This window comes from Filobasidium floriforme (genome assembly GCF_021052385.1).
Source record: "Filobasidium floriforme strain CBS 6241 chromosome Unknown HD553scaffold_26, whole genome shotgun sequence".
Taxonomy (NCBI): Eukaryota; Fungi; Basidiomycota; class Tremellomycetes; order Filobasidiales; family Filobasidiaceae; genus Filobasidium; species Filobasidium floriforme.
In genome coordinates, this window is record NW_025763647.1 from 449,934 (window position 1) to 472,242 (window position 22,309).

The 22,309-nt window shown below is 52.9% G+C and overlaps 11 protein-coding genes across 11 annotated transcripts; 6 read left to right on the plus strand and 5 right to left on the minus strand.

Moving 5' to 3' along the window:
* Positions 1-324: 324 nt before the first annotated feature.
* HD553DRAFT_326723 (zinc-finger domain-containing protein) lies at positions 325-962 on the minus strand (the record flags this gene model as incomplete). The annotated part of the gene is made up of 3 exons (XM_046181730.1): positions 325-361; positions 457-529; positions 608-962. The coding sequence occupies 3 exons, from the start codon at positions 960-962 to the stop codon at positions 325-327; spliced, it is 465 nt and encodes a 154-aa protein (XP_046033231.1).
* Positions 963-1,228: 266 nt separating this feature from the next.
* On the plus strand, positions 1,229-2,314 carry HD553DRAFT_319195 (Sybindin-like protein). The gene is made up of 4 exons (XM_046180988.1): positions 1,229-1,326; positions 1,420-1,581; positions 1,657-1,731; positions 1,817-2,314. The coding sequence occupies exons 1-4, from the start codon at positions 1,260-1,262 to the stop codon at positions 1,921-1,923; spliced, it is 411 nt and encodes a 136-aa protein (XP_046033232.1). The 5' UTR covers positions 1,229-1,259; the 3' UTR covers positions 1,924-2,314.
* A 2,894-nt stretch (positions 2,315-5,208) lies between these two features.
* HD553DRAFT_140269 (uncharacterized protein) lies at positions 5,209-6,297 on the plus strand. The gene is made up of 4 exons (XM_046176662.1): positions 5,209-5,255; positions 5,321-5,563; positions 5,628-5,939; positions 6,069-6,297. Exons 1-4 carry the CDS (start codon positions 5,225-5,227, stop codon positions 6,245-6,247), a joined length of 765 nt encoding a protein of 254 aa, XP_046033233.1. The 5' UTR covers positions 5,209-5,224; the 3' UTR covers positions 6,248-6,297.
* A 78-nt stretch (positions 6,298-6,375) lies between these two features.
* On the minus strand, positions 6,376-7,558 carry HD553DRAFT_329987 (uncharacterized protein; the record flags this gene model as incomplete). The annotated part of the gene is made up of 6 exons (XM_046181951.1): positions 6,376-6,704; positions 6,776-7,019; positions 7,097-7,200; positions 7,272-7,344; positions 7,400-7,465; positions 7,538-7,558. The coding sequence occupies 6 exons, from the start codon at positions 7,556-7,558 to the stop codon at positions 6,376-6,378; spliced, it is 837 nt and encodes a 278-aa protein (XP_046033234.1).
* Positions 7,559-7,797: 239 nt separating this feature from the next.
* Positions 7,798-9,842, plus strand: HD553DRAFT_352866 (septin ring protein). The gene is made up of 10 exons (XM_046183725.1): positions 7,798-7,983; positions 8,057-8,122; positions 8,205-8,333; positions 8,422-8,525; positions 8,595-8,720; positions 8,797-8,904; positions 8,970-9,065; positions 9,147-9,295; positions 9,362-9,428; positions 9,498-9,842. Exons 1-10 carry the CDS (start codon positions 7,932-7,934, stop codon positions 9,561-9,563), a joined length of 963 nt encoding a protein of 320 aa, XP_046033235.1. The 5' UTR covers positions 7,798-7,931; the 3' UTR covers positions 9,564-9,842.
* Positions 9,843-10,164: 322 nt separating this feature from the next.
* Positions 10,165-11,976, plus strand: HD553DRAFT_345892 (uncharacterized protein; the record flags this gene model as incomplete). Its single annotated transcript, XM_046183145.1, has 3 exons — positions 10,165-10,671; positions 10,733-11,519; positions 11,588-11,976. The coding sequence occupies 3 exons, from the start codon at positions 10,165-10,167 to the stop codon at positions 11,974-11,976; spliced, it is 1,683 nt and encodes a 560-aa protein (XP_046033236.1).
* A 69-nt stretch (positions 11,977-12,045) lies between these two features.
* Positions 12,046-13,608, minus strand: HD553DRAFT_345893 (uncharacterized protein; the record flags this gene model as incomplete). The annotated part of the gene is made up of 6 exons (XM_046183146.1): positions 12,046-12,516; positions 12,579-12,919; positions 13,014-13,092; positions 13,166-13,293; positions 13,366-13,431; positions 13,503-13,608. 6 exons carry the CDS (start codon positions 13,606-13,608, stop codon positions 12,046-12,048), a joined length of 1,191 nt encoding a protein of 396 aa, XP_046033237.1.
* Positions 13,609-14,272: 664 nt separating this feature from the next.
* HD553DRAFT_259691 (uncharacterized protein) lies at positions 14,273-14,623 on the minus strand (the record flags this gene model as incomplete). The annotated part of the gene is made up of 1 exon (XM_046177395.1): positions 14,273-14,623. A coding segment is annotated over one exon (351 nt), but the record flags the coding sequence as incomplete, so codon positions are not given.
* A 1,302-nt stretch (positions 14,624-15,925) lies between these two features.
* HD553DRAFT_140454 (uncharacterized protein) lies at positions 15,926-18,342 on the plus strand. The gene is made up of 4 exons (XM_046176663.1): positions 15,926-16,445; positions 16,549-17,588; positions 17,708-17,800; positions 17,897-18,342. The coding sequence occupies exons 1-4, from the start codon at positions 16,082-16,084 to the stop codon at positions 18,122-18,124; spliced, it is 1,725 nt and encodes a 574-aa protein (XP_046033239.1). The 5' UTR covers positions 15,926-16,081; the 3' UTR covers positions 18,125-18,342.
* A 304-nt stretch (positions 18,343-18,646) lies between these two features.
* HD553DRAFT_345896 (mitochondrial carrier domain-containing protein) lies at positions 18,647-20,202 on the plus strand (the record flags this gene model as incomplete). The annotated part of the gene is made up of 7 exons (XM_046183147.1): positions 18,647-18,692; positions 18,787-18,803; positions 18,989-19,283; positions 19,384-19,561; positions 19,673-19,812; positions 19,877-20,078; positions 20,157-20,202. The coding sequence occupies 7 exons, from the start codon at positions 18,647-18,649 to the stop codon at positions 20,200-20,202; spliced, it is 924 nt and encodes a 307-aa protein (XP_046033240.1).
* Positions 20,203-20,424: 222 nt separating this feature from the next.
* Positions 20,425-21,411, minus strand: HD553DRAFT_277454 (xylosidase; the record flags this gene model as incomplete). The annotated part of the gene is made up of 1 exon (XM_046177998.1): positions 20,425-21,411. The coding sequence occupies one exon, from the start codon at positions 21,409-21,411 to the stop codon at positions 20,425-20,427; it is 987 nt and encodes a 328-aa protein (XP_046033241.1).
* Between the last annotated feature and the right edge of the window lie 898 nt (positions 21,412-22,309).

The following is a 22,309-nucleotide window of genomic DNA, read 5'->3' on the forward strand; positions in this document are numbered from 1 at the left end:
ACGATCCTCACGATATAGTAACGACACCCCTTCCCCCTCGGCCCCTATTGCCTTTCAACGATGTATATATACTACGCGTCCAACGACAGGCGCATGAATATGCTAGACTTGTACCACCTTTCAAGACGGGCCGTCATCCGGGTTCACGATAATCTTGTCGCTTTCGTCGTGATCGATTGTCCCGAGACGGAGAATCGAATGGCCCAGTCCGGGCGTGACCGAACGATCGATTAAGTATGTCTGCTTCTTCATGAATATCGATACAACAAGGCCGGTGTTCGCCCTGAACATTGTATTACGGAAGTGGTACCGCCGCATCATCGATCAATGGTGTTCGTGGGCCTGCTCGAACCGAACACCGCTAGAAGGGAAGTCAGGCCAGGCTTGAATCAGCATGATGTTTCATGAAAGACGGCCGCCCGTAAAAGTCGATATCGAAAGAGAAAGGTAACGAACCAGTATCCACATGCCTTGGGGCCTGGCTTGTCGAGGTTGATAAAGATCTTGGGGTGGCCTAGAGCACCACCACCTGATACAGAGCGCGACATAGATGCTCAGCTTGACTAGTCAAATTCCTCCGGTATAATCAGAAGCGTTGTCAACCTACCACCATCACAGGTCGCTTTTCGGCCAGGTACGAGACGAACGGGGTCCTCAGCTACCATGGCCATGGCAGAGATGGGTTGGGGTTGCAAGGAGAAGTTGACCTGCTCGAAGCGGGGTCCGGAAAAGGCGTGCTTCTTCGGGTTTTGGCTCGTGCTCCAGGTCGAAGGGTGGTTAGGAGCTTGGTAGAGGTTCTGGGGGTCGGCCTCGGTAGGGTTGTCCGAAGCGATAGGAGAGCCGGGCTTGGGCGTGTGAGCAGCTCCGGTGATTCCAGGAGCAGTCGGTGCGTTCGAGGCGTAGGTTCGCCCGGCGACCAAGGATCGACCGAGCGAGGTGGATTGCCGTCGGAGGGAAAACATGTCGAGTTTGAGAAGGTACCGGATGTAAGGGTAGTACCGTTATGGTCCCTTTCCACGAGCATATATCGTTGTTGAGCATGATCATCACGAAAGAGTGTTCACTCATTGGGCACCTCAAGTGGTTCATGCACGGACATCGATGAGGGAGGTCAATTCACGGGAAACGTGGTCATGTCCGTGTAATCTCCCCGGGTACACCTCATCAATAATAGACCTCGCTTGAACACTTGCACTTTATGCCCATCCTTCGTACAGTAAATCGACAAGATCAAGACCAATCGACTGAGCCGTGATACAATGGTCGTGCATGGACTGTGGATCATCAATAAGGCTGGAGGGCTGGTGTTTCAGCGAAACTATGCAGGTGTGTGTTCGTTATATCAAGCATTCGTCATAAAGTATTCCCCGCTCTCTTGACCTGATCCTCCGGTTCTCGATGTTTGCCGGGATTTATTAGAGGGTCTTTCCTCCTTGACGGCGAACGAATATCTTGTCCTGGCTGGAACGTTGCACGGAGTTCACGCCATCACTTCCAAACTATCACCCACGGGAAAAGGTTCCGGAGTGCAGGTTATCGAGGGAGAAGATTTCAAACTCAACATCATGTTGACACTGACCGGTAGGTCGTGGACTCAAGGCATTTCGGGATTGCGACATTACTTTGAAGCTTATGAACGCCCCTATCATGATGCAGGTACCAAGTTCGTGCTCATCACGTCATTACCCCACCCAAATCCCGAGTCAACGCTCCAGAAAGTCTATGAAGCTTGTGAGTAGCCCAAGAGGTCTTGCATGGCTCACATATCCTTGGTAGTGATGTTTAAACATACCTGGCTGGCTGTTTCGATACTCAGATTCCGATGCAGTAATGAAGAATCCTTTCTACACGCTGGAGATGCCCATCAACGTGAACGGCTTCGATGAAAGGATCCGTACTATCGTCGCCAGTACGGTGGGATAATGACGGACTATAAAAGCCCACCGATAAATCGCAGTCGTCATTGATTCGAGGACGTCGTCTAGAAAGCTCATCGGCGTTCGTCGAGCTGACGAGCCAAACGCTGCCACCGTACCGTCATGACGGCCAGCGCTGCCATCACCACACCAACACATCCCCGCCTGTCTGGTATAAGGCTTCACCGCCATGGATAGCTCGGCAGCATCCATCGCTAGGAGAAATCGCTTAGCCGACCTTTCTATGAATCGCCGAAGATCACGGACGGACACATCAGAGATCCCGACCCCGTCTCGAACGACATTCACGTATACCCATTGTCCTTGCTCGACAGAACGGGCCTTGTACTTCATACTCACTTGTACCGGATACTATCTAGATACCAAATCCCCACATGCGTGACCAGGGCCTCGATGCTTGTTGGCTTGAGGCAGGAATCAACTTTCAAAATCTCCGATTGCTGCGTGCGTATCATATTGACGGTTTGATCAGCTTTTTTGTTGTATCAACCGTAATGACAGGTAAATTACAGAGCAAACAACAGGAACCGCTAACCATCATATCATAGATGTGACTTGCTACCAAATGACACCGGCGAGCAATCCAGGTCCATACACGAATGGAAACAATCAGCCTTAAATTAACACGTCAACCAACTTCACAAGAGATGTGCGGATGACAAACACTCGGGTAGCAATTTAATGCATACCATGTTGCAACCATTCGTATAGATAGAGTGATGAATGTTATTGAACACGCCGTCGCCAAGCGCTTGCGACAGGAGAGCGGCAAGAGCTCCCAATCCCAATCACAGTCAAGACCTCCTCACAAGCAAGCCAAAATTGATTGCAACCGAGAATCCGAGATGCAATTGCGGGTATCAATGCAATTGCGGGTGTCACCGCGGATGAGACGCACATACGGGAGACACAGAAAGCGAAGGCGGAATACTTGGCAGAGATACAGCCTTGACTGCTGCAATATAGTCGAAGAAAAGAGGTTGATGCCAATCAATTTGTTTGCGAAGAATCTGGATGAGGATGATGCTGTCAATAAGCAGTACCAAGCCTTGACCCATTGCCTTCTCCATCCCTCTTCACCATGAACCCTAGGCAAAGCTGTGAACGATGGTTTCGACCGGAACTTACGCGAGGCAAGTGGGCAGAGGGAGGCAGTCAAGCGGAAGGTTGTCAGAAAGAGCATCTGCCTGATGAAGGGTTCCTGAATGTGCCGGGGGCGATGGGTTTGGCGAAGGGGAACGGGGACATGCGGCTAGTCCTGTAGAGACGGGATTCAAGGAGGTCAACAGCAAGAGGTGTAGGGGTGGAAGCGAACGAGGCGAGGGAAGGAGTCAAAGCGAAGGAAAGCATCAAGGCGAAGGAGACAATCACTGTGTCAATCGGGTAAGTTGTGATTGGCCGTGGTCTATTGACATGATTCATTGACGTGGTCTGTCGACAGGCGAGGCAGCGCAAAAAACGTGAATCCATCGCCAAGGACAGCGAGATGTAGGGACGCAGGCCCATCGAACCCTACATACTGACATCCTAACCGCTGGATTCGCCATTGAATCCTTACTTTCGAGAACGCTTTCGACAGATTTTTGAGCTCTTGAAGGTGAAAGCAATCGGCCCCGCGGCAGTGGTGGACTTCTGGAGAACGGTATGTCGCGTGCGTACAAGAAGACGCTTCGAGCACTTCTGGCGATATTTGTACCACGTTTATTGAAAAGCGGGGGTGGTATTCAACCCTTTTGTCACAGACACCAGTGGCGCCAACCCCATCACTTCTTCTGGCTCTATAGAGTCATGATGAAAAATCGAGAACGGTCGGTCCAGCAATCCTTCTGCATGGCCATTGATATTGGTGACATGAAAGCCTATGTGATGTGGACGCCGGTCGGGGTACTCGTCCGCTCGATATCCATAATTCTGATTTCGCAAAGCATTGATGAGGCTTGAACAATGTCTGATTGATGAAGCTCTCTCCGTACGGTGGTGATGCAACCGAGAGGTTGGAGTTGTGCGGAGACAAGGGGTCGGGAAGGAGTCATGGGGTCTCGTGCAACCGATGGCGAGCTAAGTCTCCTCATGTATCCATCGTGAACTAAAACGGACGAGTTCAGTGTGAATCACTCGTTTTCCTTGTACATCAGGGTGCGGGTTCAGGGAGACTCACATACGCTACAGGCACCAAAATCACGCCGACCGACGATTGGCCCTGAGTGTTCGTTAAAGGCGTACCCGTTTCGGGATGGAAGGGATGCCGGCCTATGTCGAACCTGATTTGACAGTCACTGGCAAAGAAACGCATCTCGATTAAGAGTTCTCGTATGGCATGTCGGAGAGCTGGATATAATGTAGCGTTGAGCAAAGGATGTCAAGGAGTCTCCATGAAATCATACTCACCCGAACCCTTCAGCGTGCTGAAATATCGTCTCGCCGATTCCAAATATTCTCTAGCTCCCCTAGGTATCCCAACGGTTGGAGCCATGCCGAGAGACTCCTGTTGTAGCATGATCAACACGTTGTACCTCAGCGTGAGCATGTAGTAGAAGCCCTCCATTTGCTCGCAGTATTGTTTAAGCGGGGTCCATCCGGGATATACTCTAGCTGGACGCAACTGGTCCAGGTCCGCGACGCAGGTGGAGTGGAACGTGAGCCCAGGCAAGGTTGGCATATCTTAGGAAACTAGGTGATGGGCTCCGGGGCTGGAAGTGCTGGGTCTCGAGGAGAGGTGTACTTGGAAGCGGGACAGGACTGATTCGAAGCCGAAGAGATTACGAATGATCAGGTGTTCAGGTGCCGGTGACGCGGCTGAGTTGCATGAGAAGCTGAGAAGGATCCTTTGGCCTTTGAGGCCTTTGATCGATCTCTGATCTTCTGAAGATAAACAAACAAGTATCGTACGGGTGGATCGATCAAAGGACGGGCGGGTGCAAAACACAGAACAAAAGGAGCTCAAAGGATGTTTCGGATCACCGGAAAGTCCTTTGGCGCTCGGGAGACGTCGGCACGCGCGCGTGATGGCGCGTTTGATGATGGATCGTCGTCGATCTGTCGCAACTCCAGCAGGAGCAACGTTCGTTCTAGCTCCAAACTGCACATCAGGGCAATCCGGGTTCGACCGGAAGCCCGGATGGCTTATCGTTTGCCGACCGTCGGTTCCACAAAGGACTCTGCTCTGTCGTGGTTGTGGTGAAGGGGACGTATATATATAGTAACGAAGTCGGCCGCATGCGCTCTCTATCGCTGCTTACAATTGCGATTGCGATGCGCAGCAAGACACCACTGCGCCGAGGCCAAGCATGAACTTTGGGCACACGACTTACTATCTTGGTACGCAGTCCAGATTAACAGGCTGTTCGTCACTCCGTCACTGATCCGCTGCGCTTACTCCACAGTTACTGGCGCAAGCAGAGGAATCGGCCTAGCTCTGGTCACCAAGCTTCTCGAGTCCAGACCCGACGCCTTTGTCTTCGCTACCACCCGGGTCAACAGCGCCGACTTGAACAAGCTGCACGAATCATTTCCAACGGCACTCCGTATCCTCACTCTCAACGTCGAGGACGAAAGCCAATATGCGAGCCTGACTGACGAGATTAAAGGGTTGACGGATCGACTGGATTATGTGATCGCCAATGCTGGTAAGTCTCTCACACGTTGTCGAGATGCTTCATACTGGCTGATATACACATATACCTAATTCAGGTTTGATGGTCGGTCTTCAAGACTGCCTGACCATCCCGCCATCCCAACTCCTCGACGCTATCAAAGTGAACACTTGCGGCCCTCTATACCTCTATCAAGCCACACACGCCCTCCTCACCAGTTCGACTAGGGGGGGAAGAGCTCGACCTCCGGTCTTCCTAATCACGAGCTCCGGCGCCGGGTGCATCAGTGCCAGTCCTGGCATACCTGTTGGAGCGTACGGAACCAGTAAGGCTGCGGTCAATATGCTCGCTAGAGAGATGCACCTCCAGAACGAGGAGACGGGTTTGGTCGTCTCTCCTTATCATCCAGGTCAGTCGCGACGTTTTTGTGATTCTTCCTCTTCGTCTCGCACGTCGGCTCATCTCGACCTGGCTTGCCTTGTACGATCTCGATCACCTTTATATTCTGACTTCAACCTCGACCTTGACCTCGACCCAGGCTGGCTGCAGACCGATATGGGCAACCGAGCGGCCGAAGCGGCTCATCTTTCCGAAGCTCCACACACGCTGAAAGAAGGGGTCGAGGCGATGATCGATTTGCTCGACAAGGCCAATCGGGAGGAGCACGGTGGCAAGTTCCTCGCTTATGGGATCCCTGGAGGTGCTTTGCCTTGGTAGTGGCATTGACGACGCCAATCTCGGGAGCGCGACCCAGCTGTCAGCTTTGAAGTGATATCTGGAAATTGTGTGGTGTATGATTCTATAGCTTCATGTCGAGTCTTGTCTATACATACCGATCATCCGACTCAAGCCTTCTTCCGGTCATTGTATCCCAAAGATGTCAGCGGGAAATCTTTCCCCGACGACTTCTCGCCTGCTTCCGAGTTCCTCCAATAGAGGACCATCTGGCCGACCAGGATGGCATTGCACACGGCAGCCAAGAAGTAACCCCACCAGACCAGACTGTCCCCGGTCTCTTGGCCTGTGGTGAATACTCGGACGGCACATCCGAGGAACGAGTTGAAGACGGCGAAAGCGGAGAGGTTGCCGGTCGAACGGAGACGATGGTTGGAGGCGATCTGAGGGGCTTTGGAGAGGACGGTCAGGGGGACGGTACTGGCTTGTAGAGCCGAGACTACATCGGGTTATGCAGTATCATTGGATCATCAGTGAGATACGCTCGAGTTGCGGTACGACGGCACTCACGGATAACAGGCGGACACAGAGTCTCGCTAGCCAACCATAACGAGAACCCGACCGACCCTACTAGAACAGCCATGAGACCCTTGGCGTTCGGCTGTAAGGTACCTCCCGGGCCATAAAGGAAGAAGAGGGCGAGGATGATGATGTCCGAAACGGCGAGAAAGGCGTTTTCGCCGTACTGCGAAAAGGGGAAGAGGTTCCGGGCTGAATAGGCGGTGGTGATCCCGTAGGCAAAGGTCTCCATGATCTAAGTAAGGAAAGGACATATGAGATGAGCACCTGTTGAGCTGTCATGAGGTTTGCAGACGGCATGAGTCGGCTCACAAAGGCAGACAATGACAGTCCTCGGGTCGACCTGGTAGAGACGATCTTTGCAATCTGGGGTACTTTCAAGATTCCTCCTCCGATGACCATCCCGAGACCAAGACCTACAAGTCAAGATGGCTTAAGCGATTTCCCGACGAAGAGTGAAGAAGCTGATGGTCAAAGGGATTCTCACCTTTAGACAAGGCGTATTTCAGGCAGTCAACATCGGCAATGTTTAGGTTGTAAACTAGTGAGGTGTAGCATTTCTGCAGGCAACGTATCAGCTTGAATCTCTTATTATAGACATGTGGACATACTCACCTCTCCGACAAGAGCTTCAGCAGGCTGTCTCAAGAAGCCGGGGATGTTACGGGTCAAGGGAGTTCCCTACAGAAACCCAGGATGACGCAGGATCATGAGCATGCTTGATGTGCAACCTCGGAGCAAGTCGTGACTCACGAACTGTTGCAACAAGTTCATGATTGAGAAGTCAGAGATTTCTGCGTATTGATTATCTCTCAGGCTACGGGAGGTGGTTGCAGAGATGCATAGTCGACTATGAAGCTGGTTCATGAAAGTAAGTAGGTCAAGGTCTACACGCTGCACGCTGCTTGCTGCTTGCCCCCGGTCGCGTGGCCGGATGTTTACATTCAGAGAGGGGGGTGGAGGGGGGGGACAAGGGTATTCGAATCTCATCAAACTTCCAACTTGCCTCTATCCTGGTATAACAGCTAGGAAACTATCACAAAGACGGTGGTATAGCAAGGAAATCCTCTACGATCTCACGTCTGTGCAACAACCCTTTGCACCCCCAGAAAACAGCGACTCAAATCGACTTCTCAAACACATCAAAATGTCTCTAGACAATGGAGAGCTCCGGGCTCAGTCATATGTTGGTTTCGAGAGTAAGCTGCGATCTGACCATCTCATATGTAACGTCCGTGGCTATGTGCTGATAGCTTGTACCTTGTATTCCAGCTATCACTCGACAGATCGAGCACAAGCTGCTCAAACGAGGTTTCCAGTTCAATGTGATGGTTGTCGGTACGTTATCCCATCAAATTCATCTTTCACCTGAGAGAACACCTATCGATCATCCTGGCATACGTCTCCTTCTTGTTTACAGGCCAAACTGGACTGGGGAAGTCAACCATGGTCAACACCCTCTTCGCATCCCACTTGATCGAGTCGAAAGGACGGCTCGAGGTGGACGGACCTATGCGTCAGACGACCGAGATCAAGGAGGAGCAGCACGGTATGTCTCTCGCTATTCCTGCCTTTGCGGTCGCGGGCAGCCGCGGAAAATGGAAATGTTCTGATTTGGATGTCTTCGATCACCGTAGTCATCGTCGAGGGAGGAGTCAGGCTCAAGCTGAACATCGTGGACACCCCCGGATATGGCGATCAGGTCAACAACGAAGGTTGTTGGGAGCCTATCGTTCGATACGTGCGTCCCACTCGATACACACCTCATATCGGCATGTAATCAAGCTGATCGAGTTGGAATGGATGACAGATCAAAGACCAGTATTCAACTTACCTCCGAAAAGAGCTCACAGCTCAACGTGATCGGTTCATCCCGGATACCAGGATTCACTGTTGTTTGTTCTTCATCAACCCTACTGGACATTCCTTGAAGCCCGTGAGTTCCGTTGATAAGTCGTGATGAATGATACGTCAGAGTAGCTGAACCATATGGTGCCATATGCGCTGGTCAGATCGATATCACGGTCTTGAGGAAGTTGGCCGAGGTGACCAACGTCGTCCCGATCATCGCCAAGTCGGACTCGTTGACCTTGCAGGAACGAGAGGCTTTCAAAGAGCGAGTAAGTAGACGAATCAGGAGTATTGCATACGAGAGTTCGTAGCTGATGTTTCGACCTCGTGGTAGATTCGCGCGGAATTGCATTATCACCAGATTCGACTTTACCCCATCGATACCGAGGAACACGATCAGGACGAGATTGCGCTGAATGAGAGGATCAGGGTGAGCATTTCCATATACTCTAGTCGAACCTGTCTCGGAGGAGGTTGAAACTGATGCAACCATCCTCGTTCAAAATTACAGTCGATGATCCCCTTTGCCGTCGTCGGGTCGGAACGCTCGGTCGTGGTGGATGGCAAATCCGTCAGGGGCAGAAAGACTAGGTGGGGTGTCGTTAACGTCGAGGACGAGAGGCATTGCGAGTTTGTCTATTTGAGAAACTTTTTGACCAGGTGAGGGACCGGGCGGAACATTGAGGGAAGGGAGAAAGAGAAGGCTTAATGGCTTGGGTTGGACAGGACGCATTTGCAAGACTTGATCGAGTCTACCGCTTTGAACCATTACGAGGCTTTCCGTTCGAAGCAGGTAAGTAGCTGAGCATACATGCTGTGACTTACCTTTCGCGATTTCGCTAACCAAGAGCGATCTTTGCAGCTCACGGCCTTAAAGGAATCGTCCGCCAAGCAACAACAAGCCTCTTCGATGGCCCGAGAGGGTTGATCGAGAAGTCCCATGGACTGATCGCCTGGCAACGACATGACCTCTTGACGCTTTTGTTCCTTCCCCTTCCACCTTTTGACCTTGACGAATTCCACTTCCGATCTGCGTTCTCTCTTGACGAAATTTCCCCTGCCACTCTCGCTTTCAATCTGGGCTTTCTTGCGTTGATCTCTGGCTTACGATCCGAACTTGTACATACATCTTCTTGCGGAGTTTCTGGCGGCAGTCATACTGTCCTCGATGATTCTCTGCTGGTTATTGCATGTCGATATACCTCTACCTCTCCATCTTTACGTTATGGCCCGGCCCGAGCCGAGTTGTCCGCCGAAATGACCGGCTATACCGGGCCGTTTGTACCAACTCGACTTCTCGCGCGCTGTCATCAAAAATCGTCTCCCGCGCGCTCAGATTGAGAGCTAGCCAAGTGCTACTCCATCAATTCCTAGGTAGCTTTTTATCTAGAGATCCCAGATTATTGATCAAAATTGGCGTTCCAGAGCCCCTGACAGCCTTAGACACCTCGAGCCTCTGGAGCCTCTGCTATAGCCTTTCATAGCCTCTCTCGTACACTATCTAGATATCCAATCCATATCATATCATCATGTCTCAGCCCAACAACACCACCTTGGGGTCTTTGACCCCCGCCGACATGCGAACTCTGTTCGGGATGCTCATGCAAGAGATGATGACACCTGGTCAGATGCAGGCCTACCAAGCCGCATCTGTATCGACTCCTCCAGCTGCGGAGGAGACCAGAGTCAGCACTTCGTCTGCCAAGGTCGTAAGCGTTCCCCCACCTTACCAAAGACCCGAGCCCGAGGCCCCAATCGAACTCGAAGACGATCCAGAGGACACCCCTCCCGTCGCTACCAGGGCCCCCCCACCTGCTCCTCCTCCCGTTGGCGTCAAGAAACATGACGCTCGTCGAATTCAGGAGATGGTACAAGGGCAGAGAGCTACACCCTACGCTCAAGAGAATGTCCAACAACCCAGCGGTATCGGAGCTTTCCGTAAGAGTACGCATGGTTACTCCATGAAAGGCAGCGTTCTCCAAACGTTTACCAAGAAAGGCTCGGGTCATCCTAAGCGAGTCTCTAAGAAGAACAAGGTATGTTCATGAGTGTGTTTGTATTTCCGATCCTGTATAGAGGCTGATTTGCACTTGATAGATTGGGTACATCGCTTGTGGCTCCTTGGTCAGAGACGAGCTCGAGTTGAAAACGCCGGGGAAACGACAACATGCAGGCCTTGTCGATTACATGGAGGCATCCGGCCACATGTTCAATTGTGAATTCACAACGGACATGACTAGCCGGGACATCACTCGTTATGTCGAGAACATCTTCGCTGGAGTACGGCAAGGTCAAGGATTGCCTTCAGCCTGGGTCTTTGTCAAGAAGTCCCCGCTCACGGGCGCACTATCGGCCAAGTTCACCTACGAGCCGTGGAATATGACCCTTAACAACCTCGCAACTCACTTCGCCGAGGATCCCTTCGTCTTCGTTGCACCTGCAACTTTCAAAGAGAAGGCTCAGGACGATGTCGGTTTCCGTGAGGGGATCGCAAAGGCCATGGCCTATCATCCTCTTACATGGAGACGGGAGCCTCGTATTCGCCAGGTTGACGAGATCGATATCGACGATCTGGTTGGGGAAGACAAGGAGACAGGAGAGGCTGCAGTAGAAGAGCCTGTCGTGGTCTCGGACTGCATCGGGTGCGGTATCAACCTACCGTACGAGCGCCTATCTCGTCACTATGGGGAGTGTCTGAAGTACAAGAGGATGCAGAAGCCAAAGCCCGCTCCTTGGAAGGGCAAGCACAAAGCGGTGTCCGTGAGCTCAGCCTCAGTTCATGAGGACATCTTCGACCAGGATGGGCAGGGAGAGTCTCCAAAGGCGAGGCCTACATTGATAGGGTGGGAATCTTATTCAGAGTCCGAGTCGGACGATACACCCGGTGAGTCTTTGAGTGTTTGGAAGGCTCACAATAGCCGGAGAGACACTGATGATAGCCTTGGTGATCAGCTCGTCCTCTGACTATAGCAGAGTTTGAGAAGGTTTGCCGCGAACAGGTTGGGATCCTTGGCTTCAAGCCCTTTCAAGCTCTGATCGACGACATCCTTCGCCCTCACCGTATCGCTCAGTCTCGACGAGAAGACTTTGAGGTGACTGCAATGGACTCCGCCCCTTCTTCGTCTCGTCTCAAGATCAAGCTCAATATGCCCGGGTCTATCAAGAAAGAACCAGGTGTATCGGACATGGAGAAAGAGTCCGAGGCTCCAGAGGCTGCGGAACCCCCTGTGACTGCTCCGGTCATCGAACCACAGCCCACCAACGCCCGCAAACGCAAGACCGTTGAGCCTCTGCCACCTCGCGAGAAGAGATCGAGGGTCGCAAAGAGGGCGTTATTGTAACCTTGTTGTACCTCGTAAATATCTTATTATTTTTATACAAAGAATTAAATATACAAACCGAACGAGCCTTTAAGCACCCGAACCCCCAGGACGACCCTGAGGCCAGGTATACTGGCTCCCACCGGCGGCGTTGGCGTTGCCCATAGCGGCCAAGACCTGGGCCAAGATATCCATGTTGGATGCAGGGGGAGGGGGAGGGGGAGCGGGAGCGGGAGGGAGAGGGGCGTCGGCAAGAGGGAGGTCGACCCTGTTCGACGACGTTGTCGAGCCCGCGACGTTGGGCTTGGCCTCGAAGGGATGCGTCAGATAGTCGCACCCTTGCTTGTTGTTGCGCCAGATACATCTGACACAACACCCAGGCTGCCCCGGGATCACCCCACAAACGTCGTACCGCTCATTCATGGCCATCCGGAGAGGGTCGTCCGGGTTCTTGGCGTTCTTCGAGCTCCCCATCATCTTGTCCGGCGAGGCACAGTGCTTGCACCTCTTGTTCTTCGGGACCTCCCGGGCCCTCGGGTCGGTGAGAAGAGCCTCCGCTTTCTGTAATACATAATCAAACATCAGTCGAGGCTCCTTCCCAAATGTACAAGGCACAAACTCACCACCGCATTGTCCCAAGTTGAATCGGGCCACCCAGCCGGCTTCTGGGTCGGCAGGAAAGCCTTCGACTTTCCCTCTCCCTTGGCCTTCTTGGCCCCCCGGGTGTTGCCGGCAGGTGGACCAGCCAGCACCTCTACCTCGTCGTCCTCCACCAACGCCAACGGCCTCTTCCCCGCCGCCTTTCCCCCCGCCCCCGCCCTTCCCTTGCCCTTCTCCAACGCCGCGAGCTTCTTCTTCATTTTGGCCAGCTCGGCCTCCATCTGCGAGGCCCGAGGCTCAACCGTGGGCTCGGCATCCGTCTCCGGCTCCACCGAAGCCGCCAACCCCGACCTTGCTCGTAGATCTGTGAAACAAAAACACGAACCAAAACACCCCGAAACGCGGAATCAGTGGCGTTCACTAAGGCTAGTGCGGATGGCAAGGTTCGGAACACTAACGGTCGTTGTACCTATCGAGGAAGGCCTTCATCAAAGCCCTGCCCTCCAAGGTGCTCCCAATTTCATCCACTTGGGCACGCTGCAAGCAAGTCATGCATATCTTATTCAGTTAAAGGTATATGGTTCGTAAAGATAGGCTCGAGTAGACTCACGAGGATAGCCAGCCTATCCTCTTGCTTCCTTTGAGCGGTGGCCAGCCGCTCCTGTTCCCGCCTCTCTTCCTCCTCGGCCTGCTGCCTCTCCGCGGCCTCCTTCTCTGCTTGCTGCCTCGCAACAAGACCTTATCGGAACACAACACGGATGGTTAGACGTACATACCAAAGCCAAACAATACAAGCGAGCCTCGACTCACCCACAACGCCCCCCGCGTACCCATCCTGCACCCATTTCGGCTGGGTCTCGAGCCATGCCGCAAAAGCTAATGATCACAAGAAGCAGGTATGTGAGATACAGCTACACGGTGAACCAGAACCGGGTCAAAGGGCTCACCTATACCTGCCGGAGGCGCCGGCAACACCTGTCGCTCCTCGTCCTTCTTCCGTTTCTCTTCCTCCTCCTTCTCTTTCCTTCGGCGGGAGTCAGAGGTGTCAGACATCTTGGATATTTAGTTTTAAGAAGGGTAGAGTCGGGAATGTATATCGATGAAGGTGTTTACTTGACAAGGTAAAGCGGAAGATGTATATGTGTCGATAGTATGTCGATTTGTTTGTATTTGATGGACCTGGCTGAGAATATGTTCTGTCGCCTAAGCGATCAAACAACAAAAGGCTCGAGAGGCTCAAAGCGGCAACAATAGGCTCGGTGAGCCTCTGACCCTCCTTTGAAACAGTTACACCGTGGGAAAGCGATTTATAGGGTCATGTACAAGGCTACAAGTCGTATGCAATCTACCTCTGGCCTTCAAGCAGTAAAGAGTCTCGTACCCATTCGCGCACAGCAAGATACTGGGTCGTGTCAAAGATGTTGTCCTCGACGTCTACATCAGGTGCCATGTTGAGAGGCTCATGTTGGCTCGGAGGTGGAAAGTGCACTTGCATAGCAGCACGAAACCCTTCGTCCTGTAGCAGAGGTGGCAGGTTCTCATGATAACGTTCAACCTGCACGTATGGGTCGGTGTCTTTCGGAGGTCGGTCCTGATCGGCCAGCTGCTGCTCGGACCTCCAAGTGGTTACGCTGGGCCTAGCTTCCACCTCTCCCTCTCCATGCTCTCCTTCCTCTTCACCTTCGACGACCTCATCGATGAAGCCCTCGTTGTCCAAGTCTCCCGGCTGAAAGTCTTGCGGAAACAGATGGAGATTCATGCCTCGCTGCTGAGCCCTGAGGTTGCCATCGAGCCACTTCTTGTTCGGGCTCCAATGTTTCTCCCCTTTGGTGGAGCTCTTGTGCTGATTGTGAGCGAGGATATGCGTGGAGATGGTGAGGTTGAGAAGGGGGAGGAAGCAATGATGCAAACAGAAGATGTCGATGGGATCGTCTGCATCGAGATCGTGGCTCCATTCGAGGTGAGCGAAGGTCCGAGAGTACTTCTGCGTGAATTTTTCCCCAACGTCCTTCCAGTGCCTCTCGATGGGGGTGTTGCTGGTACTCTTACCCCTTATGAATGGGGCTCGGATAGTGTCTACACAGATACATCGAGGCTAGGTCAGCCGGGGCGAAATGAGCGACTGGCCCGTCGATGAGGCTCACCTCGGATATTGATCATCTGCTGCCAGATACCATTGTTCTCCTTCCCGTAATCGACCCTGACCCTCTGTGGCCATCCCCACTGCTGAGTAGCGTTGAGGAACAGCCTTTCCACAGTTTCGGCTCGATTGTTGTCGCTAGCGTGCATGAAGACGCAGGCTCTGCTGTAGCCGTCGACCCCTCCATGAATGACGAACTTCCACCTGATGAGCTTGTGTTGGCCATCGATATGCCATAGAGAGTTTGGGAAAGGAACTTTGTAGACCCTTCGCTTTCTCATGACTGAGGCTCTCAGACGAGTACCATCGGGATCGAGCTCTCGCATGAGCCTCCGGACCTGGTCTCGAGTCGTGTTGATGTTATTGGCCTCTAGCCAGCCTTGTACGTTGCGTTGACCCGTTGTCAGTTGGTCTCTGCCAGCTAGGTAGAGACCTATCTGTTCCCTAACCTGCTCTTCGGTATGAACATGCTTGGCAGCACGTTTGTCGAGTAGGCCGAGAGCTCTGCGTCTACGTATGACTGTCTGCCTAGAACAGCCGAGATGCTCAGCCATCTCTTTGTCGGTGAACCCATTGGAGTATAGCTCGTGAAGCAGGTCGGTGTTCACATTTAGGAGGTAGCTGCCTTGCCCAGGCTTCGATAGGATCGATCGTTCTTGTTTGGGTACGGGGTTGTGTAAGAGGTTCTGATAGCAAGCATGTACTTGATCTCGCAAGGAGATAGACCTCTGAAGGTGATTGCGGTGTACTTGGTTGGGGATCTTATCTTTCAGCTCGGTATCGATCCAGCCTACTAGAGCATCAAGTGTATGGAGGTACGTTGGTATGACTGAGGGATCACGGTCGGCAGGGGAGGCAGCAAGGAACATCTGTATCGGTTGATGAACATCGTCGACATAGGTACGGGTTTCGATCTCTAGCTGAGTGATTTGATCGTCCATATCGAAGGTAATTGAGTGTATACAGAGGGCAGGAGCAAGGCTAGATAGAGGCCCTGAAAGGCTCGAGAGGCTATGGTGTGTGTAGAGGCTCTGAGAGGCTCTGGAACGCCAATTTTGATCAATAATCTGGGATCTCTAGATAAAAAGCTACCTAGGAATTGATGGAGGAGCGCGCTGCCCAACTGAGAGTGCGCGGGGGTCGAGTTGGTACAAACGGCGCGTCATAACCGGCTCAGCCGGCGGCGCGATACACCTTTGTTAATTTGTTACCTCTGTCTTTGAGCGAATATTATTATCGAAATCTATATGTCCTTCCTGTTCGGTCAACTGTAGGCTGTTAGTAGTAAGATCAAGGGTCTGCATGGTACCTCCAGGATCGGCATGGTAGACCTTGCTCAACGGACGATTGAATAACGGATCTTTCATCGCGATCTCTAGCTGAAAGATGACGCAACCAGACCCGACCTCTCAAGGTCAATATCTCAACGGAAACCCAGAAAAGCCTAAAGGGAACGGGCACACATCGCCTGCGCTCGGGATGAACGGAAACAGCGCAGAACCGAGGATGGACATGAACTCGAAACCGAACAACCCATTCCATGCCATAGGGCAGGAACTGGAATTCCTCTCCTCTGGCGTGAGGTTGTCGCTAGGTGGTGATGTTGGACTTGAAGGCCCAATACTGGCAGCCGGGTCAGGATTACTGCCAATAGATGGATCGGGGCTCGGAATTGGGGAAAGTTCGAGAGGGAGAGAATGGATGAGGGCTGTCAAGCGGATTAGCGGGTTCGTTGAGTCGAGCGATGAGAGTAAGTAGGACGATAATTTCCGCATGGGTCTCGACGAAGCGGAATAATTGAGCAGTATGAGACAAGATTGTGGCTGACTTACAGTATGGTTGCATTCTTATAGACATCTACCAGATTTCTCCGTTTGACCCTTCTGCACAACCATCCCCCTACCGCCAAACTTCGTCGAAGGGGAAACGCGCAAGGCACGCCTCTCCATCCAAGTCACAGTCGAGCGGATTGGAGGGCAAACGAGCTCGAACCCAAAGTACTGTCGACAATGGTAGTGCTATGCGTCAAACGGGAATGGCATACGGACAGGCTTTGACGGGGGGAAAGCGGGAGGTGGACGTCTATCCCGATGTCCCGGAGGAGCTAGTCAGGCTGGTCTACCCTACGACACCTTCCTCTTCTTCGTCTCCATCGCCATCAGACAAGATTCAAGTCGATAGGCTAGAGTCGGAAAGTCCGGATAGTAGTACAAGGGGACCCGAGGTACCGGCAAGACGATCCCCGATCTGGAGCTCGAGAGAACGGCTGGAAGTCGGTCTCAACGAGATTCAGAACAGTGGGATCTTGGTTAACTCGACGACGAAAGCTTTAACGGTCGGATCAGGTTCAGAAGGAGGTACCAATCTGGACCCGGGCCTGGGTCTCGGTGTGAATGTAGATGCGGGGACAGCAATCGCAATGGCAGCAGCGACTTCAAGCTCAGCGCCCAGCTCAGGACTTGGATCAGGCTTAGAGCCAGGATCCGGGCAGCAGCCGGACACATCAACTGGAACAGGACTAGAATTCAGTCTAGAAGATTATTGGCCGGGCTCGAGTAGCAGACTTGCGTCTGGTGCGAGCAAGAATCGAGCTGAGCAAGACAGTCCCAACACGAACTCGGCGTCGAAGAAGAAAAACGAAAACGAAAACCTGGATTCGCCTTCCACCCGGAACTTCGAGGTACATACAGCCGCAAACTCGATCTTGGAACCTGATCCAGAGTTTACGATCAAGTTTAGGCTGAGAGGATGTTTCAAGGGATGGGCCGTCTTTGGTCGACGGAAGAGCAAACCCAGACCGAAAACTGGCTCACAAGCGGATATGGGAGCGAGAAAGATTGGGGAGAGGAACATGGTAGCGTTCAGGTTTAATCTGTTTGCTGATACCGAAGCTGTGAGTCGAGGTCCCACTGGACCTCTCATAACTCTTTTTGATCCGAGCGCGGTCGGTCGGGGCGATCGAGAAACGATACGAGGATTAGAAGTTGACAGCGGTGTCATCGTTTCCCGTAGAACAAGGGCAAGAACGACGTTTCGGCGTACAAGGCGACGATCGATTTGGGGATCTATCTGGCCGGGCTCGGTCTAGGTCTCGAGGAGACTCTGGTGAGTCTTGATCTTCTCGAATATCTAACATAGAGAAGAATCGGGGACGCTGATACTTTATTACCCCGCGACGGTCAATGTTGGGACGGATGTCAGATCCGGCTCAGTACGTATAACGATCTGATGACCAGACCTTGTTTCATCTGCCAGCGATTATTCTACTCTGGGAGCACTGCAGGGCCAGGTCCAGGTGTGCCAGGCGGACTGCCCATCGGACGAGCGCGGGCGTGTTCGGGCGGGGATGACGAGGACAAAGACAACAATGGGTGGATGGCGTATCACCTGGAATGTCTTCGGCATTCAGGCGGGTTTGACAGGGTCTGAGGGCAGGCGAGCATGGTCTTTCGGAGATGGGCGTCGTTAGGTGGTCTGGACATGGTCGTCGTCATCCTTGCATGCTTGTAAGGACGTGTTGTCACCCGTCTTCGGACCCGATATATACATCCAGCTCGGTCCAGCTTTGCTTCCGCACCCCCACCTTCCCCCACTTGGCGTCGCTGGGCGCGTTGTTTCCCCCAACGAGTACGACACTTTGAACCTATAACCATCACTCGATTTTGGTATCAGACACGATCAAAGAATATCTACCCCTACTACCTTGCCATACCGTCCAGTCAATCAGTCTAAGATGTAAGCACAATCTACCGTTATATCGCACCAGCCGGATCATCAGCCGTGTGCTTTCAGCTGAATCGACCTCATTCCGCGCGTTTCCGTCACTTTGATAGCTGTTGATCCACATTCCACACGACATCTCTGCCACAAAAAACGTCACGATATCGTGCGACCATAAATCCTAACAACAACAGTAAAGTAATCGAATAGAATCAAGAAGTTTCAGTCAAGATGGCGCCTATGGAAAAAGGATTCAGTTGGAGCAACATCGCGGTCGGTGAGTATCAGCTTGTCTCTGTCACAAGCAGGCAGAGAGATGTGATAGCTGATCAGTCGGGTTGCTCTGCATATTTCGGTTTCGTGGGATATAGGTGCCACGATGAACATGGTATATTCGATCCTGGTGAACGGCTCTTGGCGAACCACGCTGATCTCCATTCTGCTCTATTCATGATCCTCATCAAATCCGTTGTTCTCACAATGTGCAGTTCGTAAGTCAACCGCTTCGACATCTCTCTTCCTATCGAGGATCTGTTCACTGACTTGATCCATGCTCCTGAACTGTATGAACAGGAAGTAACGACCCTCGGTCAACCCCTCGAAGTCCTCAAGACCCAGATGGCAGCCAACCGTCAACAGACCATGCTCCAGGCGTTCAACACCGTCCTCTCCCGAGGAGGTATCAAGGGGTTCTACCAGGGTCTGATCCCCTGGGCTTGGATCGAGGCTTCTACGAAGGGTGCGGTGCTCCTCTTTGCCAGTGGAGAGATTGAGACGATGGCCAAGGAGAAGTTTGGGCTGGGTGGTGCTGGGGCCGGGTTGTTGGGGGGTATGGGAGGTGGAATTGCTCAGGCTTATGCTACGATGGGTATGTAGTGTCCAGCATACCTGTTTTCGTCGATTAGAGCACTTACACAGCTCGTCGCTACCTTCCTTTCGTCGTGACCCACATCAACAAATGCTACCAGGTTTCTGCACCTGCATGAAGACGGTGGAGATCACCCGACACAAGCAGGCCGCCGCCGGAGTCGCTCCTCAGGGTACCTTTTCGGTGTTCATGGACATTTACAGGAAGGAGGGTATCGCCGGGATCAATAAGGGTGTCAACGCCGTCGCTGTGAGACAGATGACCAACTGGGGTAGTCGGTAAGTCCGGTCTCGAGCAGGGATGATCGAAAGCAAGGTTGGGGAAGCCAAGGCTGACCATGTGATGATCGATGATGGCATTGCGATGTGATGGTGGGGTTGACCATGTAGAATGGGTTTCGCTCGTCTTGCCGAGAGCGCGATCAGAAACGTGAGGGGAAAGAGGGAACACGAGCAGTTGGGTGCTTTGGACAAGATCGCCGCTGCTAGTATCGGAGGTGCTTTGGCCACCTGGAACCAGCCTATCGAGGGTGAGCAGCGAAACCTTCTACTTTGACCGTCTAGATAGCTAATCGATTTCTGAATGTCTCGCAGTCGTCCGAGTCGAGATGCAATCCGCCATGAAGTCCGCCGACGCCGTCCGAGCCGCCCAGAAAAAGACGATCGCCAACACGCTGTCGTACATCTACAAGGAGAACGGGATCAAGGGATTGTACAGGGGTGTCACCCCAAGGATCGGGTTGGGAATCTGGCAGACCGTCTGCATGGTCTCGTTTGCGGATTACGTCAAGGCTGCGTGAGTGTCGGGCTTCAGGCGGGGTCTTCGTCATAAGGGAATATGCTGATGTCTTGGCTTTGTGTTCATGATCGATAGCATCAAGGGTACGCCAGTCCCTGTTCACGCTACCTTGAAGAAGTAGTTCGAGCGAGACTCGAGTGGGAAGCAAAAACGGATGACGGGCGGTCCGGTCTTTGGGCATCTTTTCTGGGCATACATTGTGGCATTCCATACCCTAGACTCGTTCAGCGCGGTAGTTGGGTTCTTGATAGACTATTCTTTTCTTCATCTTTTGGTAATGCAAACGAACATATATCCGCATTACATTCATCAACCCGATCAACGTCGGATCACCCTATGGAGCCTACTCGCTCGTAGGTTCCAGCTGGATCTTGCCCTCCTTGTCGTAAAAGATCTCTCTCGCCTTGACGCATCGCAAGTGGTTCTTGTGCGACAAACTCGTGTCGTGATAGAACAGGTACCACTTGCCCTTGTGCTGGACGATCGAGTGATGTGTCGTCCACCCCTCGACGGGCTCGAGGATTCGACCCTGGTACGTAAAGGGTCCGTAAGGCGAATCACCCGTAGCATAGACGAGGTAGTGGGTGTCTCCGGTCGAGTAGGAGAAATAGTATTTGCCGTTGTACTTGTGCATCCAGGCGGCCTCGAAGAACCGACGGTCGTGATCGTCGGCAATCAGGGGTTCGCCAGTTTCAGGGGCGAGGATGACGAGCTCCCTAGGCTCTTCCACGAACGTGTGCATGTCCTCGCTAAGCTTGGCTACTCGCGGCATGAGCGCAGGGATCTTGCCGGAGGGTTCGTGTGGCCCGCTGAGGGAAGCGTCGAATACGCCCTTCTGTTGCCAGCATTGCAACTGACCGCCCCAGATTCCGCCGAAGTAGAGGTAAGCGTCGTTGGTGTCCTCGTCGACGTACGAGGCCGGGTCGATAGAGTATGACCCGGGGATGTAGGACTCGTCCGGCTTGAAAGGACCTTCCGGGCGGTCGCTCTCGGCGACACCGATCCGGAAGATGCCCTCCTTGTCCCTAGCGGGGAAGTAGAAAAAGTACTTTCCGTTCTTGCAAGCCGCATCTGGTGCCCAGACCTGCTTGGACACCCAAGGTACGTCGGCCCCACGTAAAGAGACACCGTGGTCGGTCACGGGGCCGTCGATGGTGTCCATGCTAAAAACGTGGTAGTCCACCATGTCGTACTGGTCGCCATTGTCGTTGTCGGCAATGTCGGTCTCGCGGTCGTGCGAAGGATAGACATAGATCTTGCCCTCGAACGAGTGAGCAGACGGATCGGCCGTGAAGATGTGGGTGGCGAGGGGTTCGGTGGGGGAAGGCATGGTGGTGACGATGAGCTTGTTTTCTGGTTTGTTCTGTGAGTTTCTGGGAGTGGATACTCTGATGAGAGGTTGTCAAATTATATTCGGAGTCGACCTTCAATTCTTATATCAACTCCGAGCTCGGACGATTAGTCGCTGAAACGTTCGGCGATCAGAGTGGCGGAAGGATCTCGGCCGAAGTGGCGGTATTATGAACTGTGCACCGCGGATTGCTCATATCGACCTTGCAGCTGATCGCAGTGCGTTTCCCGGTCTATACCTTGCGCTGTATTGACCTCCCACTACTGTCGATCTGAAAGGCACTCGAGGGAGCTCCGAACTTGCGCAACGTTCGATTTCGGTGTAGATATCGCGCATAGTGCGAGACAAACTTGGCTGTCGGTCATGGCTATCGCTGGCTGCGGCAAAAGCTCGATCGTCCTTCTAATTGCTATGAGGGCGACTCGGTAACATATCCTGCGTGTTCGTATACCGCATCGATATCAAAGGACCTCGGAACGTTTCGCACCTCCTGTACTACGCTCGTCGTACGATCGCAGCTCGCATACCGTATCAACACGATCGCAAAACTCGGTCCGCTTATGTCGGACACCCCGCTCGAGGTCGGTTACTCTCCATCTCGGGGAGCCTCGTACACAAGGACACATGCGCGAAGTACAGAGAGGCTATGGACCACTGGAAGCCACGCCCTCACTCCCACACTCTGCCCTTCCTGCCCCGTCCTGTGGCCTGCTGTGTCCTGTTCGTTGTTGATCGTTGAGGAGTATCTCGACCTGGAATCGGCGACTTTCGAGGTTCGACGATGCCCGAGACACGCGCGCGCGTACTGTCCCGCGCGCCTGTTTCTTCCGAACCTTCGACCACCCTGACGTTGGTCAAGGATGAAACGCATTCGGGA

Excerpts from the sequence above, each read along its gene's own strand:
- HD553DRAFT_319195 (XM_046180988.1), top strand. The coding sequence starts at position 1,260 with ATGGTCGTGCATGGACTGTGGATCATCAATAAGGCTGGAGGGCTGGTG. Across the intron at positions 1,327-1,419 it reads GTTTCAGCGAAACTATGCAG|AGGGTCTTTCCTCCTTGACG; the intron begins GTGTGTGTTCGT and ends GGGATTTATTAG. Across the intron at positions 1,732-1,816 it reads CCAGAAAGTCTATGAAGCTT|ATTCCGATGCAGTAATGAAG; the intron begins GTGAGTAGCCCA and ends TTCGATACTCAG.
- HD553DRAFT_352866 (XM_046183725.1), top strand. The coding sequence starts at position 7,932 with ATGTCTCTAGACAATGGAGAGCTCCGGGCTCAGTCATATGTTGGTTTC. Across the intron at positions 8,526-8,594 it reads GGGAGCCTATCGTTCGATAC|ATCAAAGACCAGTATTCAAC; the intron begins GTGCGTCCCACT and ends AATGGATGACAG. Across the intron at positions 9,296-9,361 it reads TTGAGAAACTTTTTGACCAG|GACGCATTTGCAAGACTTGA; the intron begins GTGAGGGACCGG and ends TGGGTTGGACAG.
- HD553DRAFT_140269 (XM_046176662.1), top strand. The coding sequence starts at position 5,225 with ATGAACTTTGGGCACACGACTTACTATCTTG. Across the intron at positions 5,256-5,320 it reads GCACACGACTTACTATCTTG|TTACTGGCGCAAGCAGAGGA; the intron begins GTACGCAGTCCA and ends CTTACTCCACAG. Across the intron at positions 5,940-6,068 it reads CGTCTCTCCTTATCATCCAG|GCTGGCTGCAGACCGATATG; the intron begins GTCAGTCGCGAC and ends ACCTCGACCCAG.
- HD553DRAFT_140454 (XM_046176663.1), top strand. The coding sequence starts at position 16,082 with ATGACGCAACCAGACCCGACCTCTCAAGGTCAATATCTCAACGGAAAC. Across the intron at positions 16,446-16,548 it reads CGTTGAGTCGAGCGATGAGA|ACATCTACCAGATTTCTCCG; the intron begins GTAAGTAGGACG and ends GCATTCTTATAG. Across the intron at positions 17,801-17,896 it reads TAGGTCTCGAGGAGACTCTG|ATCCGGCTCAGTACGTATAA; the intron begins GTGAGTCTTGAT and ends GACGGATGTCAG.